This window comes from Peromyscus californicus, unplaced genomic scaffold, assembly GCF_007827085.1.
Source record: "Peromyscus californicus insignis strain IS unplaced genomic scaffold, ASM782708v3 Scaffold_14__1_contigs__length_90479793_seg_2, whole genome shotgun sequence".
NCBI lineage: Eukaryota > Metazoa > Chordata > Mammalia > Rodentia > Cricetidae > Peromyscus > Peromyscus californicus.
In genome coordinates this window covers 51,287,144-51,305,751 of record NW_026294436.1, presented here as the reverse complement: position 1 = coordinate 51,305,751, position 18,608 = coordinate 51,287,144, and the positions used below count along the sequence as shown (strand labels likewise).

Below are 18,608 nucleotides of genomic sequence, written 5' to 3'. Positions count from 1 at the left end.
TATTGCTTGTCTATTGCTCCAGGTCTTGCCTGCTTGAATACAGAAGACCAAATTAGCAAAAAAAAGATATCTTAAAAACATTCTTGTGTAGGTTTTTTTTTTTGAAAAGGGCAAATTGCAGAAGTATTCTATAAGGGAAAACAAAGTTTTGTGAATACAGAAAAAAAGGGAATGAAATATTTTATCAATATCAAGTGTATTCTAGTCAAATAACTACTTCACCAGAAGTAAGTTTAGGTCCATTTTGTCGTTGCTTCCCATCTTTTCCCACCAAGCAGAACTTGTCCAGTCCAACACATTGTATCTTAAAAACTAATTTGGAACTAGCATCCTATACCATATTTTTGCTTATTTTAATACAAAGTGGTATGACTTATTACTCAGTAAAACTGGAACTTTTAAAGGTGTGTTGTTTATCAGATGACTCCGTGTCCTTCTGGCTTATAGGGTCTCTTATTCCTGTTTCTGCTCCAGGTTAGATAGAACTTCTAAGACTTTCTGCTGTTGATCCCTTGTGCCTAAGTTTTCAGGCACCATGGGTATATAAATGCATAAAATAAGTGTACAAATCAAAATTGATTGATAATAAATCATAATATTATTTTAAAATACTTTCTTGATATGTGTATATTTTGCCATGTTAATTAAAGATTAATATAAATTTGCATACTAATAAGATGTACCTGCTTATTTATTTTATATAGAAGTCTTGGTTGAATATGTGATACTGCAAAATATAGTGTTTTTCAACATTTTTCAGGGTTGACCAATATTTTTATTTTTACGATCATCAGGGTTGAGAATGCCACTTCACATAAGTACATTGTGTAAAATGGCAGAAATAGGCTTAGGTACATTTCAGATATTGTTGGAAATAATAATGTCCTAATACCAAGCCAAAATTCATTTAATAATTTTTTATGAAACTGAGATCATCAATTCACAGACATTCTTAAAATCAAACATTCTTAATAAAATACAAAGATACAGTATTCTTTTTTAAAGTTTTTAAAGTTTTTTTAAAATGTGTATATATGTGTTTGCATAAATTTATATACACCATGTGTGTGCAGGTGCCTAAGAAGGCCAGAAGAGGGCCTCTGAAATTGGAATTACAGATAATTATGAGCTACCTGATGTAGGTTCTGGGAACTGAACCTGGCCCCTTTGCTACATAGAGCAGCACACACTATTAACTGCTGAGCTATCTCTCCAGCCCCAAAGATGCTGTAATTTGATTCTTATGTACTGATAGGAAAATACTAAGTCTTATATATTTCTGTAAGAGCTGAAAACTTTTTAAGTACAGTTGTAAGTACATACTGTACATTATAACACATTAATATTGAATCTGAGCTGAAGTGTCTCAAGTAGCATTGGTTGACACTGGGTAGTATGACATTATGTGCAGTACATAATGTTCATATTGTATGTTCAGAACCAAGGCTGTAGTGAAGTTGTGTAATACAACACTGGACAAATATTGACAGTAATACCCGGTGTATTACACACATCTTTATTTCATAGCATTTTAAAAATCAGACATCTAGCATGCTTGAAGATTAGTGACAAATAAAAACAGGTTATTAATGAGTGGGTACCCTTAAGAACTCAACTTTTATCTAGTGTATTATTTGTATGCACTTAAACACAGTGTCTTTGCTACCAATTATTGGTCTCCTTCTTCAGGACTGAAACAAGCCATTTTATAGTCTTCTGCTTTAGTCTCCTCCCCCCCCCCCCATCCCTTCCTCTCTCGCCCTACCCTTGAGTTCTCTGAATGTATGACTCATCCTTAACGTGTAGGTCTTAAAAAGAACTTGTATCTTGATGTCAGCAAAATCTAGATTGAAATCCTGGCTCCAAGTTATTAATGTGCCATTGAGTAAAAAGTGCTTTAGTTTTCTGTGCCTCGGTTTCTTTATTCCTAAGAATTTAACAATCCCTACTTTGCAGTGTTTTTATAAATCTCCCGGATTTTTTATAATGATATCTGAAAGGTTGTGACTTAATTTCAAACTTTAATAAACATGTTTAGTAAGGATATAAGTACAGAAAGTCACAGAGAGAGAGAGAGAGAGAGAGGTCCATTAAGTGGTATTGCTTAAAATACTAATTCTGCAGTTACATGGCCATTTGGGAATGAAGTCTATTCCAAGTAACAAACTATCTTCCCTGGAGTTTGATTTTGATGCGAGCATGTTGCATGTCAGCAGTCAGCTAATGTGCTGGTAATTTGGTAGTTTGGAAAGATTCCTATATAATGAATATCTGCTTTCAGAGATGCTTGTGTACACTCTCCCCTGCTTTTGCATTTATGCTGTTGTCGTGTTTTAAGTAGACTTTCTCCTGACAGTGTGTGTTAATAACTGGAAAATTCCCTATCAGTAGACTAGCACCATCTTGACAAGCCTGTGTTCTGCTTCTACCTTGCTAATTGTTTCCTTGGGATTATTTGGATTGTGTAGAAAGCCCTTTGCAAATCCTCTTATTACTGAAGTCATTGTTGCCAGCAGGAATAAGATTAAAGGTGCTTAAGTCTGTAGAGTTGTTTCTAATTTGTTCATGTCATTTCATTGGCATTTTAACAGAACTCTGTCTCCTGTCCCTCCCTTCTCCCCTGGTACTATCTCAAGTTGGGTCCAAGATGCCAGACCATTGGAAGAAATCTCATTTTATCCTCCTAATTATTATGCTGGCACTCCGGAGATAATTTTTCCCTTCATGCACTGCCAATTAATATGCAAATAAGCTGATAAATATTTATATATTCATTTAAATTATGCAGGGAGTGCTTTCAGTGTATTCTGTAAATGAATTGTTCCTGGACTTCAAAGTGCTAGCTGCTGTGCTAACGAGGAGAGATTTGCATAAGGCCCTAATCACACGCATACTGATTAAGCTTCATTATGGAAACTGCCAGCTGCAATCTTTGTTTCTATTTTATTACAAAAAGGGGAACTTTTCATGCTTCAGTTGCCTTGACAATGTCAGTCCTAGCTGCTAGAAGAGACTAAAACTCCTCTGAGCAACTGAAGTTTCCTTATTCAGTTGAAGATTGCTATGGTGTAACTGAAGTTGTATTTTGCTTCTCTGTTAATTCACTTTCCACTCCTCCCACCCTTGTTCTCTTAAGAACCTAGTACAGATTTGTTAGAATAGTAGTACCTTCTTTTCCCCACCCCAAACGATACCTGTTCCTTCTTGCTTTGGATTGTCTGCACCTCCTGAAGATTTTACAGCAATGCTGGACTGCAGTGACTGTGTTCTAGGTGGGTACCAGCACAGTTTTCTTACAGGTTTAATATGGAAATAGCGTGTGTGGGATTGACTATGCATAAACGCTCAATCACATATGCAGCCATCATGGGGGAGGGGGGCTTGAGCAGAGGAGGAGGAAAGCATTTGCAAGGCAAGAGCATGCTTGAGTTTGCTGTAGGTCCCTCCCTAGGACTAGGTCTTCTAGTTCAGAGCCTATTTTCAGCAAATAATGTGTTTGAATTTGGCTTTCATGGAGGACATTTTTGCTTTTTGGAGATTTCTATAGAAAGTAGTATATGTAGTTGAAAACACATTTTAAATCAGAAAATATTTATATCAAAGTAATATATACATACTAATGAAATGTTTTGCTTATCTAATAAGAATGCCTCATAAAAACCAAAAATACTAAATGAAAAATTAAGGTGGTGTTGTAGTACAGATTAATACCGTTGCTATTATTACAGAGGGAAATTATAGTGGTTACTGCACTGTTGATCAGTTTCTAGATTTTAGAAGTTATGGGCCATTTTCAAATTTTGCCTATGATTAGTCATTTTGATTTTTTAAAACTAGCTCTTTTTTAGGAATCTGCACTTTTAAGTATTGTGGAAAGCCTGTTATATAGTGTGTCCCTACAGAGCAGGAAACCTTTTGAAAAGGGAGATGTTCTGCTTGAATAAATGAAACATTTTCGGTGATAAAAGATGGATTGAAGTACTTCGGTGTGGATAGATAGATGATGCCTCTTGGTGGCCATATTTTGCGAGTTTTTTATGTTTACATGAAGAAAGATTGAAGCCTTTTTAGGAAAGTCATCTGATATAAACTCCAAGAATTAAATATCTTAAGCTTAAAACTTTTGCAAATGATTTTATTTCCTGTGTCATTTTCCATTCTTGAAATTAAAGCAGTTGTTAATGATAAAGTAAATTGATACTTCCTGGAAATGTCTGAATTCTTATACAGAAAGAAGGGTCCAATGCAAGTAAGCAGTAATACTTGTCCATCAGAGTGAAGACTGCTAAACTAGCCCGGGTATATATGACGCAGGCCAAACATTGACGTTAGGTAGGAGTTCAGTGCAGTGGTAACTTTAGGCGTTCAATTAGACTCATTAGATGATCAACTAAGTGACATAGACTTGTGCTTTTTCTGTTACAAAAAAAAAAAAACCTGTGAGTATCAATGAATAATTTATTTGTATTTTCTCTTTTGCATGTACCAAGTTTAAAATTCAAGAAATGAAAGAAAAGTGTCGTTTTGAACTATTTTTACCATTCATTTTTAAATGTCAGAAACTATATCTACTACTTAGAGTTGACACTAAGTATTACTGAAACAGCCTTCTCATCATTGTGTAGCTAATTAGGATTTTATTTGTTGTGTTTTATGTTTGATAACATTTTGTTAAATGCTTTTGAAGATCTTGACAATAAATAGAAGGTCCTTAGAAAAGTCATGTAAAATACCTGTGACATAATTTTTAAATTTATATATAGGTGTGGAAATTAGGCTATGAATTATGTAAGGCTTGGTTCATGAGTTATTAAGAATTAGGCTTCTTGGTTACTGTGGTATCTGGACATGAGAATTATTAACTGTTTTTATACATGTTTACAGATTCATTTTTTTTCTACTTTGCTTTAAAATACATTATAAAGGAAGCATTGAGCGTGTATATAATGACATTTGAGTTTTGTGATATTGGTTAAATTTTGTAAGATTTTGGTTAAGTCGAACAGAAAGCTAATTTTTACTAAGTTGTACACCTGGTCCTTTCAAACTTTAGTGTGCTTTCAGGTGGTATTTAATTTTTTTTGGACAGTAGAGGAGGAAGTTGTAGAGCGACCTCATTTATGACCACAAACATAGAAATTTTAACCCTTTGAACAAGCCAGGAATACCATATAACCACCTCAGCCCAGAAGACATGTATCAGTTATAAAAATGTACTATATGAGAAAAGAGATTGCCTAGTGTCTTAAAAAAATACATATTGCCCATTTTCTAGGTTATAAAATATGAAAGAAAAATTTCTGATATCTTTCCTCATTTCTTATACATCTAGGTAATGCAACTATTGACAGCATGGTTGGGACTTAGAATGATTGTTTTGACTTCCTAATTAAAAATTTCCGAGTTGGGGATTTACCTCAGTGGTGGAGCACCAAGGCCCTGGGTTCGATCCTCAGCTCCAAAAAAAAAAAAAAAAAAAAAAAAAAATCCTGCAGATGTCTTTAAAAAGACAGTATAGTATAGTTTGATTCATTCTCTAATAATAACTTAGTTAATGGTTCTTAATGAGGGAGAAAAAGTAGAACTTACTTGACATTAAGCTTATTTCATGGCAGATACTCTAAGTCTGTAGTAAATATAGAGCAAAATGTCTGTTTTGTTTTTTCTGTTCACCCTCTGGAAAAACAAGTAGGACATAGGTGTTCCTGTCTTCTTTCTTGCATGTTTTCTGGAATTGCTAATAGTGGTTGACAGCATTTCACTGTGGAAACTACAGTTTAACACACTAAGAAGTAGTAGCCCCAATTAGCAGATTCATGGGTAACTGGGTTCTGTAGTTCTTACAGAACTATAGAGATTCCTGTTATGCCTTCTGCTGCAATTTGTTACGCTTGCTTTTAATGAGGCATGTATTTGGCAAACCCCTATGTTGACTCTAGTTTGGTTAAGGAAGTCAGATGGATGTTTCAGACAAGTTTCGTTTCATCTGTTAGATTAAGTGTGAATTTCTTTTAGTTATAATTAATATTTTTGCTTTTAGAAAAAAATCATATGGGAATAATAGTTTTTTTTTTAGGTGTTTGCTACTTCCCAGTTTGTTTTAAATGTATATTACATTTGTCTGTCATAAATTATTTTTAGCATGTCTGACTGTAATATCTTTTTCAGCTTAGATTTCTCTCTTTAAAGAATCTTAAAATTTGTTAGATAATTTACTTATGGGTTCCTTTATGATTCAGGAGCTCCTGACTATCTTTGAGGTAACCTTTTACTCAGTTTGTGTTGTTGTAGCCTGCCGTCCGCTGTGCATGGGCTTCTCGAAGTGAACCATGGTAATGTTGGTCAACCCTGGCTTTTGCTCTGCTTTTGGCTCCTGAGCTAGCTTCATCTTCACCACTACCTGTTTTAACTACCTTCTCCACCTCTGGCTTATTGTAGATTCAAGAATGAACAATCCGTCAGAAACCAATAAGTCATCTATGGAGAGTGGAGATGGCAGCACTGGTAAGGAAGCATTTTCTTATCCATCTTTTACATTAGCTCTCCGAGAGCTAACACAAGGGATTGTACACTTAACCTGGATACATACTTGACAGATACAGAGACATGTGTGTCCTTGCTTGTACAGTAGGACTTAGTACTTGTAGGGACTGGGATTCTGTTTGTTTAACATTATCTAACTCCTCTGAGGAGTGCTTCACTTACCTGATTCCATCCATCAGAAACTACAGAGTATTTATGGGAATGGTCCTTTGGGACAGGTAGACCTAGGTCTGGATTATGGATTTGACACTTAATAACTGTGTGGCTTTAGACAACTTCCTCCGTCTTTTTGAGACTTAATTTATTCAGTAGGGATATTTAAGGGTCATCATGAGTATTGAGTGAGAATATATGTCAAATGTTACAGCATCATATGAGCCAGAAGCTATTCTGTTAAGTCTTGGTTATAGCTATAATCAGAATAGTAGATGCTATCCACCATGTATTTGGTATAAATAAATTATACTAAAGTTACAATGGTGTCAGTGAAGAGTTATAGACACATCTAATACATCCTTTCATTTTAATAAAATTTATTCTTGATCAAACTTTTTATCAGGAGAAAACTAAGTATCATATAAATGAAAAAACTGAAAGCCCTTTGAAAGAAAGGTAAATTTATTTAAAAAAAAAAAAAAAGTACAACTTGTCTCCTCAGCCCATCCTTGTAAGTCTATCAGCTCATAGGACATTTGACAATATAACTCTGTCATCTGACAGATATGATACAAGGATTCCCCAGTTTCTGGTAGAGGCAAAATGTAAAAGTATTGAAACATTAAGGGAATTGTGGGCAAGGAGTTGTAGAAAGTCATTGTTGGTAAAGTAAAATAGGTTTTTCACGTAAGAGAGAGGGTTTCCTCTATTATTTCAAAATATGCCTAACTACTCCAGGAGGTGGTAAGAATGACAGTCACTCTGGAAACTTTGTTTCCACTGCTTCCAATCATAGATAGAACCTTTTTGTTACAGTAGGAGACTGGATTGACCCAAAAGAAGTCTTGTGTCTGCACCTGTCTCATTGTAAACTGCCCTGTACTTGGAGTGGTTTGTTAACCTCTTCACCTCTGAAAAATAGGTACTTCTCTATGGGAGACTGAGCTGGGGTTTTCATGTTGTCTTTGTCATATTTAATATGCTCCCGCTTCTCTTGTTGAGGCTAGCCAAATAGACTGCCCAAGACGAGGAAGAGCAGCATCGCTTTCTGGCCAAGTTACCACCCAGCCTCCTTGTTTCGGTTCCCAGTTTGGGCCCCTTCCTCCTTTATCTTGTAGCACTAACTTATGCTGATGTGAGTGTCATTGCCAAAGGAGTGGGACTTGTTTGTGGAGAGTAAGTAGGCAGTCAGACCTATGAAGAGGCAAGAGAAATGTGGGTAAAACTCCTATACCTAAAGAATAACTTCCAGATTTCTCTAAGGGATGAGAAATAAGCTCAGAATGATTACAGAATGCTGAAAAGATCCACTATGTCAGACCCCTGGGAATCTCTAAATTTACTTTTAATACCACAATTCCTATCTATTTATTTACGACCTTTGTTGTGCTTTTTAAAATCTTTATTGCTGTGCATATTACCTGATTCCAATTAAATTCTTATGCCAGGTAGATATTATTTCAAGGAATAGGAAGTTGAAATATAAAACCAGAGAGGAAATAAAGGCAAGTTTAGGATTTTTCTCATCAACTATAATACATAAAATTGAAAATTTTAAGTAACACATTGTTTATGTTCAAACCTAAAGTCATTTATAGAACTATTTAAGATAAATTCTGGCTTGAGCACTTGTTGAACAATTTGTGAATTTCTTGCCTTGTGACAATATGGAATGTGTAACAGACTTCTTTTCCTAGAGCTGAAAATAATCAATTCACATGTTACTTTTTCATGTTTTGGTGTTGTTTATTTATTTTTGTAGAAACAATGTCTTATGTAGCTTATATCTCCTAGCTGGCCTGGAACACTTTATGTAAAAAACCAGGCTGGCCTTGAACCTCCCAGTGATCCTGGTGCCCTGCCTCAAGAGTACTGGGATCAAAGGAGTGTGACACACTCCCGAAAGATACTTTTAAAGGCCAGTAACACACTTTCCTAGACCTCTTTGCTTTTCCATCACTAGTAGTGGTGGTTATTAGTCTCTTTCCAAAGAAAGAAAAGTAATTGCTCTTCTGTAAGATCCCTGCTAATACAGTAACATCTAGCTAGATCAAATAGAGCTGGCTACCACCCTGTGAAGCATAGCAGCTCACTTCCTGTTTACCTACTGCAATCTGCACTACTTTCATAGACACAGATTGCTTCCATTTTTTGGACCCTTACATTCACTTCAGAATTGCACACTTCCTCAATTTCTCAATGTTAATTAAGGTCTGCTGCTATGTTCTTAGCACTCGCTGCTGGTGTAAATTTGTTAGTTTAGAAATACAGACATATATTCGAGTTCTCTTTTATATATTAGATTATCTTGTTTGGTACATTAAAAATATAATTACAGTTTGTTTTTTTTTTTTTAAAAGTGGAGTGTGATGGGTCATACCTATAAACCCAGCAGTTGGAAAACCAGGCGAGAGGATTGCCATGAGTTGGAGCCCAGTCTAGGCTACGCAACAAGACCTTGCCTCAAAGAAAGAAAAAGGCAAAGGCGGGCAGCATTTATGCCATGTTGATAAGGAAAGAAAATAATAGCTTATGTGGATGATTTTGTGCCTGTGTATCAGTCTTCATTTTAAAATATAATGAACCTACACACTGTTTTCTCTTTTTCACTGGTTTAGTAATTATGATTTTTTTTGTAGTTTGAGGGGGGAATTTCACATTTTAAAGAAAATAACCTGGAATATTATATAAAACCAAAGTCTGACACTTTATAGATTCAGGAAATTTGTGTTGATCGCTATTTCCTGAAATGTTCACAGCTATAATAATTTTGAATTAAAGGTTTTAAGGGTAATGAGAGGTGTAAAGTTCAGGCATATCTGACAACATTTTAAATAAATAAGCTTCATATGTTCACAGAAAATCTGTGGTTTGGATTTGTTCAGGTTTGCCTGTTTTATATGTAAAATGTTATAGTTGGTGTTATTAGATACAGTATAAACAGATGCGACTCTCAGTCTTCAGAGGCTTAGCCGAGGCAGACAGAAAACTGATTCTGGATAGATAATGGTGAGTTATCTCCATCAAGCATAGAGAAGCAACATAATGTTAATACATAATGGTATTTCTTTCTGTTTTGGTTTTTTGTTTGTTTGCTTAATTATTTGTTTATGCAGAATGTCATAGTGCACGCCCTTAGTCCCAGTACTTGGGAGGCAGAGGCAGGCAGGTCTGTGTGAATTCAAGGCCAGCCTGATCTACATAGTGAGTTCCAGAACAGCCAGGGCTACATAGAGAGACCCTGCCTCAAAAATAAATAAACAAATGAATAAATAAAGAAATTTTCAACTTTATTATTAAAAAAATAAGTTGCAAAGTAATAAACACCATACACCGAAGTTAACCTGACTCAAAAGACTACAACTCAGTGAACTTCTATACAATTAGATTATCCATCCATTCAGAATGGAAACTATGAAGTTTCACATTGGATTTTATACTTCAGTATCAAAGATATTTTTGTGCAGTATCCACTACCAAAACCAAAAAAAATCCATGTCAGAGTTAGAACTAGAAAGCAGTTAGCTTTGTATCCCTTTTCATAACTTGTATCCATTACCTCCACTCAGTCCTTCCTTATCCCCTGAGAGCCCTTCTTCTCTTTTCTACATGTTATACTGTACCCACATATACATTCATTTGCATATTACTGGCTGGATTCCACATATTAGGGGAATGATGATTTTTTTTCTTTCTGAGATTATGTGACCTCATTTTATAATACATTCAAAGCCCACCCATTTTCCTGCAAATTTTGTAATTACATTTTTCTTTAGAACTGAATAGTATTTCATTTTATAATTCAAATTTTCTTTAGCCGTTCATCTGTTGACAACTAGGTTGATTCCAATTCTTTGCTCTAGTGAATAAATCAGCAGTAAACATGGGGGTTGCAAATATCTCTATGAAAGGGTGTGGAGTTCTGGGTATGTGGCCAGGAATGAAATAGCAGGATTATATAGTAGTTCTATTTTTAATTATTTGAGAAATTTCCAAGCTGATTTCCACAATGGCTGTACTAATTTGGGTCTCCTCCACCAATAACCCTTTCTCACCACATCCTCTCCAATATTTGTCAGATTTATTGATGATAGCCATTCTCACTGGGGTAAGATGGTAGTTTAAATTTTCATTTCCCTGATGGCTAGGGACATTAAACAGTTTAAAAATAGTTATTGGCCGTTTGTGTCTTCTTTCTTTCTTTTCTTTCTTTCTTTCTTTCTTTCTTTCTTTCTTTCTTTCTTCCTTCCTTCCTTCCTTCCTTCCTTCCTTCCTTCCTTCCTTCCTTCCTTCCTTCCTTCCTTCCCTTTCTCTCTCTCTCTCTCTCTTTGTGTGTGTGTGTGTGTTTTGTTGTTGTTTGTTTGTTTGTTTGTTTTTTAGTTTTTCGAGACAGGGTTTCTCTGTGTAGTTTTGGTACCTGTTCTGGATCTCGCTCTGTAGACCAGGCTGACCTGGAACTCACAGAGATCCGCCTGACTCTGCCTCCCAGTGCTGGGATTAAAGGTGTGTACCACTACCGCCCAGTTTTGTGTTTCTTTCTTTAAGAAGTGTCTATTCAGTTCATTTACCCATTTGCTGATTGACTTTTGTAGTTCCTTGGTGTTTAACTTTTATGTACTTCTTTGTAAATTGTAGATATTAGCCCTTTGTTTGAAGTGTAATTGGTAATAATTCTCTGCCATTCTGTAGGCTATCTGTTTGCTCTGTTGGTTAAGTATTTCTTTGACGATTTTTAAATATGCTTATAGGCCAGGTAAAAAGAACCACCATTGAGGGAGAAAGTGTACAAATTAAAACAAGTGGATTGGGGACCAGAGTTCGGATCCCAGGAAACCCATGTAAATATTAGATGGGTATAGTGGCCTGCCTGTAATTCAAGCCTTGGAAGGTAGAAGTGGGGAGGGGAGGATCCTCAAAGCAAGCTGGCCAGTAAGATAAGCCATTTGTCTTTTAGCACTGTGCTTGATTCAAAGACTTTTACTCAGTGAATAAGATGGAAGAGTGATCAGGTGTATTCCCAACATCAACATCACGCAGACATACACCCATGCACATACAAAAACATGCATACACACCAGGCACATGAAAAATAAAAAACAAGAAAGAGAAATGATAGAGGGTAAGATAAGTATATAGAACAAAAGGTTGACTTTGCAAATGAAGTTGGAAAGAAGAAAGGAAAACTGCATTTTGTCTCCAGTGCTCTAGCTACTACTGCACCTAGGGAGGTCACTGAAGTGGAGTCAAATAGTGAGTTTGATATCAAGTTCATCTTACAGAAAAATACATTTAAAATATGAGAACATTCATTAAGAAGTAAGTGACTCATGAGAATTCAGTGTATGAAAATTTTATTTCTAGTTGGAAGGAATAGTTATGGAAGACAGAGGAGGTAGAGTTTATGCTGCCCATTGAAGGTTGCATTTTTTTTTTTTTTTTTTTTGTTTTTCGAGACAGGGTTTCTCTGTGTAGCTTTGCGCCTCTCCTGGAACTCACTTGGTAGCCCAGGCTGGCCTCGAACTCACAGAGATCCGCCTGGCTCTGCCTCCCGAGTGCTGGGATTAAAGGCGTGTGCCACCACCGCCCGGCTGAAGGTTGCATTTTAATGTAATAATGGTTGGCAGTTTATAGTCAGCATGAAGAAACAGTAAAATCTAAGATGAGGCGAAAGAAAGTTGTCCCAAGTACCTCTGATTCCTTTTAAAAAAAATTTAAAGTATGTTATATGATTTCCAGATCCTTTTTCCCTTAGTCATTCTCAGAATTATAGAATTCCGTTTTTATAGACTTTAATTCAGTCATCATTACCATTGTCTTACTAGAATATGTAAAGCAACTTGCTGTGTTCATTCATTGTCTTTGTAGCCAGTTAACTCTCTTTTTCATTGGAATTGATCCAGAACTCCTTTATTCACCTGTGTGTATGTGCGTGTGTACATGTGTGCTTGCACATGAGTATGCAGGTCGGGTTCCCATATGTGTCCATGTAAAGGACAGACAGAGCAGGATGTTAAGTTTCTTCCTCTGTTGCTTTCCTCTTTGTGCAGTGAGAAGTGCAGCTCACTGAACTGGAAGCTTGTGTGGCTAGGGTGTCTGGCCAACTCCTGCTCTACCTGTGTCCACCCTTAGTGACAGGGTTTCAAGTCCACGCACATGGCTTTTTTCAAGATGGCTGAGAATTCAAACTCCGGTCCTTGTAGAGCAGGTGCTCTTACTCACTGAGTGGTCTCCCCAACCCTGAATCCTGTCCTTTTTCACTAATTATTTTCATACAAATGACCTCTCCTATGACAATATCAAGATCTTTTTATTAAATGAAAAAGCCAAAGTGGTTTAGTTATGTAAGCCAGTGTACATTTATGAACTATCACCCCAAAAATTTTGTTGTAAGCAGTTCCTGATAACTAGTGATTTCTTCATTCTGTACTATTTATAGTGATGTAGCTAGTGGCTATGTGACCCTATCCCTAGGGAGATAAGAAAAAAAGACCTACTTAACCCAGATAGGGAACTAGCAACAGACCGAAGTAAAGATAATATCATGTCCAACTTGGTGAGGCAGTGAGTTTGAATTACAGGACTATGGGTGAGGAGTTAGTTACTGGAGCAGAAGTGACTCAGAGACAGCTGTATCACTAAAGCCCACCACAACGTACGTGAGACTTAGGAACGCTGGAAGCCTAGCGTTCCCTACAACAATTTGTCGGCAGCTGGACAGTTTGGAGAGCGTTTCTTCAGCAGCATAGCTTGTCTGAGTGTCTTTTGGCAGTGTTTACTGCTTATATAAACCCGGAGAGGGAAGAGCCAAGTGCATCTGGGTCAGTTTCAGGGACTTCTTGAAGCTTCTGGGTTGTTTAATACCTGAGTCCTAACATGCTTCCCTGAAGGATGGAATGTGTCAACTCAGAGGAAATTGCTATACAATTGCTAGTATTACGATATTGTGTTCACAAAGAATAACCAGACATCATTTTCTCTAACATAAAGAAAAGGTCCTGAAAGACTGGGACATTAGTGATATAGTTGTTTTTCTTTCGTAATTTAAGAACTTGATGCCTTTCGGCCTGCATCTTTTAAACATTTCTAGATGAAATTCTCAACAAACCAAACCAGTGTCATTACAGATTTCAGATTCAGGACTATCTTCTCTTTGAACTTAGATTTTATGTAGGGATTATTTTTAATATTTTCTCTTTTATCATTTTTAATATTAGCATAGTGTTTATTGCACATTTTACTGTGTGAACTACATTCTTCATTGGCAGGCGTGGTGCTTACAAGTCCCAAAGTAGAAATTCCAACACTAGTATTTATTGGAGTGCTTTCATAGTAAAGTTTTAAATAATAAGAAATTTTATGACAACAGTTCTCAACCTGTGGGTCATAACCCCTTTGGCAAACCTCTATCTCCAAAAATATTTATATTATGATTCATAACAGTAGCAAAATTACAGTTATGAAGCATCAATGAAAATAATTTATGGTTGGGGGTCACCACAACGTGGGGAACTGTATTAAAGGTCACAGCATTAGGAAGGTTGAGAACCACACTGCTCTGTGGGTTACTGAAAGTGGCTGAAGAGCTTCCAGAGAGTCTTGGGAGCAGAGTTAAACATAGATTATTATGCTGTTCTTTTCTTCTAATGCCAGACATCAAATACTTGTGAGAGAAAGATAGTCCTTCCTCTAGTGCTGAATTGATAGGTATCATTCAGAACACGCTGTTTCTATTACATATTGAGAAATTTGCCTTGGTTCTATCCACGTGCACCTGTAGAAAGAAGCAAAGGAGCTCTAATTACTGAACCCTGAAGAATGGCAGCACTGGTGTGGAGGCGCACACCTTTAATCCCAGCACTTGGGAGGCAGAGGCAGGCGGAGCTTTGAGTTTGAAGCCAGGCTGGTCTGCACAGCCAGTTCCAAGACAGCCAGAGCTAAAAGAGATCCTGTGTCCAAATAAACAAACAAATAATAATAATGGCACTGAATTTTAATTGTACTTTTATAGTAAATGATTGAGAAAGCAACTCATCCTTTTGCCAAAGGTACACAAGTGATGAGATACGCAAGTAACATACTTAAAATTTTAGCAGTCATCTCCATTTTAGTCATTACTAATTAAAATATGGAACACTAATGAGAAGATTTGTGGGCACAAATCATCAGAGATTGTCTGTAACTTTCTCCTTCTCCCTTAAAGGGTAGCTTAGCTTCATGTCATTTTTCACAATTTTTCCCCAACAGGAATAAAAAAATTTTTTATATATAAAAGAAATTTCCAACCATGTTATACTTTACATCTTGCTTGAAGCAAAAAGCTATACTCCACTGCTCTTTCAATTAAATCCATTATACAGCAGCCTGGCCTAGAGTATTGGCAGCAGAAATTGGGAGTCAAATTTAATGAGCCATTGCTGGTGGAGTGAGAAGATTGCGAGGGAGTAAAATAAGAAAGGAAGACTAGAATCTGAAAAGAGCTTGTGTTGGTGTGGGCCTGGGGATGTGATGCTGTTCTTAGAGTAGGGACTGCCCAGAAGAGAAGTAGAAGATAAAGGGATGGATTTCAGCTCTGAAAATGTTACATTCAGGATGTCTTGTAGTATTTGAAGGGGAAGGTACAAGCAGCTAAGGAGAGCAGTAAGTTTCTGAGGAAAGAAAGAATCCTGGGCACGAAGGTCCTACACAAGGAATTCTTTGAGAAAGAGAGTGAATGAAATAAGCTGAAAGAAAGATAATCACAGAACCCTGCTTCACCATTGAAAGGGTTAGTAGATGAATAGGAGCCCCATACCACTTCCTGGTGTCCAGTAGCTACAGCTGATATTTAAATTTAAATTACATGCAATTAAGAATTCAGTCCTTGGTCACACACTGACATGCTTGGTAGGGTCATTTAGTCATGGATAGTGATAGTTACTGGCCACTACAAAGGTGGTGTAAGCCATGCCTTCATTTTCATTTGGTTGAGGAATTTTAAATTTCCTCCCTGATTGATTCAGTGACCCTACATACACTCAAGAAAAAGTGCATTGTAGATGTCATGGTTCGTGCCTATAATCCCAACCTTCAGAAGTGGAGGCTGGAAGAGCAGGAGTTCAAGGCCATCCTCAGCTATTCAGCAAGTTTGAGGCCAACCTGACCTACAAGAGACCTTATCTCAAAAACAAACCAGAAAGGCAATTTATTGTTTAGTTTTCATGTGTAGTACTTGTGTAGTTTCCATAGTTTTTCTTGCTATTGTTTGTTTTATTTCAGTTTGATTGGATAAGACACAAGAAATTACTTTAGTTCCTTTTTTATTTGTTAAGGCTTACTTTGTGGCCTAAGGAAGGAATATTATGTACATATCTGTTAAGACTATTTGCTTTATCATGCAGTTTAAGTATAAAGTTTTTTTTTTTACTTTTTAAATTAGACGACCTATTTAAAGATGAGAATTGAGTATTAAAGTCACCCATGTTTGTTTTGTCAGGGTCTGTCAGACCTTTTATACCCATTAGTGTTTATTTGATACATTTGGGAGCTTCTATATTTGATGCATATATGTTTACAGTTGGGTCTTCTTGATGGAATGTTCCTTTAGCTAGCAGGTAGTAGCTTTTTTTGTAATTCTGGTTTGAAGTCCACTTTATCCTCTCTCTCTCTCTCTCTCTCTCTCTCTCTCTCTCTCTCTCTCTCTCTCTTTTGGTTTTTCGAGACAGGGTTTCTCTGTGCAGTTTTGGTGCCTGTCCTGGATCTCGCTCTGTAGACCAGGCTGGCCTTGAACTTACAGAGACCCACCTGGCTCTGCCTCCTCAGTGCTGGGATTAAAGGCATGTGCCACTGCCGCGAGGCCACTTTATCATATTTCAGAGTAGCTTCTACCAAAGCTTATTGTTTACTTTTATTAACTTGATTAGTTGACTTCCATACTGTAACTCTCAGTCTATATATAACTGATATGTTTCTTAGCAACAACAGTTAGTCTGATCTAGTTTTGTAATCCGGTCAGCCAGTCTGTCAGTGAGTTGGGACCATTTACATGTAAGTTGATACTGAGAAAGGTTTACTAATTTTGTTGGTTGTTTTTATGGTTGGTTGAATTATTTGTTGTTTTCTTTCTGCCCTGCTAGTAGAGGTTTTCTGGTTTACTATGTATCTTTTTTCCTTCTCTGTGTATAACATTCCTTTAAGTGTTTTCTACAGTGCTGGCTTGATTGACATAACTGCCTTAGTTTGTGCTTATTCTGAAATACCCTTATATTTTTGCGCATCTTAAAGAATAGCTTTGTGCTGTATAGTAGTCTTGGCTGGCAGTTAATTGACTTTTAAAGAGTTGAAGTATGCCACTACATCCTTCCCTGGCTTTTTGGTTGCTTTCAAGATACCAGATATTATTCTGATATCTTTGTCTTTGTAGGTAAGTTGGCATTTTCCCCTTTAATTTTAAACACTGTTTGCTTTGTATTTTAGGCATTTGACTATAATCCGTTGTGTTGTGATATTTCTCTCTCCATTTCTATTTCAGGTTCTAAATGTCTTTTACATTTGAATGCCTACTTCTCTTGATTTGAGGAATTTTCTGCTGTAATTTTATAGATGAGGTTCTCTGCCTTTAGTTTTTATTCTCAGTTCCTTCCTCTAGGCTTGGTCTCTTACTAGTTTCCCAGGGTTGTTGGATGTGGTTATTATGCCCACCGCTAACCCACGCATGTGCACGCCACATTGATGTTCAAATATATAGTGTTTCTTCAGTCTTCTCCTCCATTCCTAATCTTTCTTCTGCTTGCTTAAGTCTACTGGTAATATTTTCCACTGTTTTTGTATTTGGTTCATTGGGTTTTTCACTTCTGATCATTTTTTTCTGTTTTCTCAGCGTCTCAATGTCTTTGCTGAAAATGTTCCCATGTTGCTTACTTTTTCTCGCATACTGCTAATGTTTTCTCCCGTACTGCTCAGTTTCTCATCTGTTTTTCTGAGTTTTTCCTCTATGCTGCCAACTCTCCAAAGACTGGACAGAATTTGTGTGATTGTGTCCTCCTCAAAGTCATTGATCATTTTTACTAGTGAACTTTTGAAACTGTGCTTATTTCAGTATCTTGGAATTTGGTATTGAGTTACGATCTTTTAGAGAAGTAATAGTACCTTGCTTTTTCCTAGTTTGTGTGTTTCTGGGTTGTGATTTGTGTATCTATTGTCTTGGACATCTCTTCCGGTTATATTTTGGAGTCTTATTGTGTAGCCCAATATCATTCAGTGGGAAAAAACCAAAAAACCTTAAAATAGCAACATCAGACTGTACCGAGAGACAGAAATACACTTAAAGCTCAGTTAATGCCCACCCATCTATAACCAATGAGCATAAACTAAATGATAGAAAACTAACTTAGAATTTTCTAAAAATTATTTAGTATAATATGGAAATACAAATGAGTAAAATGAGGAAGGAGCCAAGGAAAGGGGTGAAGGTAGAATAGAGAAAAAGTTAAATAAGAAAAAAGAGGAGTGGAGAAGAATGTTATGGGCAGGAAAATCAGAAAAGATGAGAAATGAACAATACTAACAAAAATCCCCAAAGTAAGGTAAGATAAAAATGCCACTGAAAGTATATTAAGAGGGCAAAATGGAAACATGGGACAAGGGAAGAAAGGAATTGAGGAAAGAAAAATCATTGCCCAGCAGTGAAAGAAACTATACAAAGAGTATTAGAAGAGTACATGAGATGAAATATAAAATAAAGCATTTAGAATTGATGGTGCAAAACTATTGGTAAGAATATAGTAAAAAGAAAAAAAGGAAGTACAGAGGGAAAGAGATGAGGGTACTGGGTCCTCTGAAATTGAAGATAGCCAGTTTCATATATGGGGAGAGGGTCAGGTGAACTTTGTCCTTGTCTTTTGTGTGACTTATACTGGTGCTGCTCCCAAGCT

The 18,608-nt window shown here is 36.5% G+C and overlaps 1 protein-coding gene across 3 annotated transcripts in view; it reads left to right on the top strand.

Moving 5' to 3' along the window:
- Nucleotides 1–18,608, top strand: part of Pou2f1 (POU class 2 homeobox 1) — a 155,183-nt gene that overhangs the window by 71,157 nt on the left and 65,418 nt on the right. For 2 of the 3 annotated variants that reach the window (XM_052737481.1, XM_052737483.1), the window contains one exon: nt 6,439–6,504. In XM_052737481.1, coding sequence (XP_052593441.1) covers nt 6,439–6,504 — 66 coding nt within the window. Of the gene's footprint in view, nt 1–614; nt 3,273–6,438; nt 6,505–18,608 lie in introns of those variants that run through there. The other variant, XM_052737482.1, reaches the window with a different exon arrangement.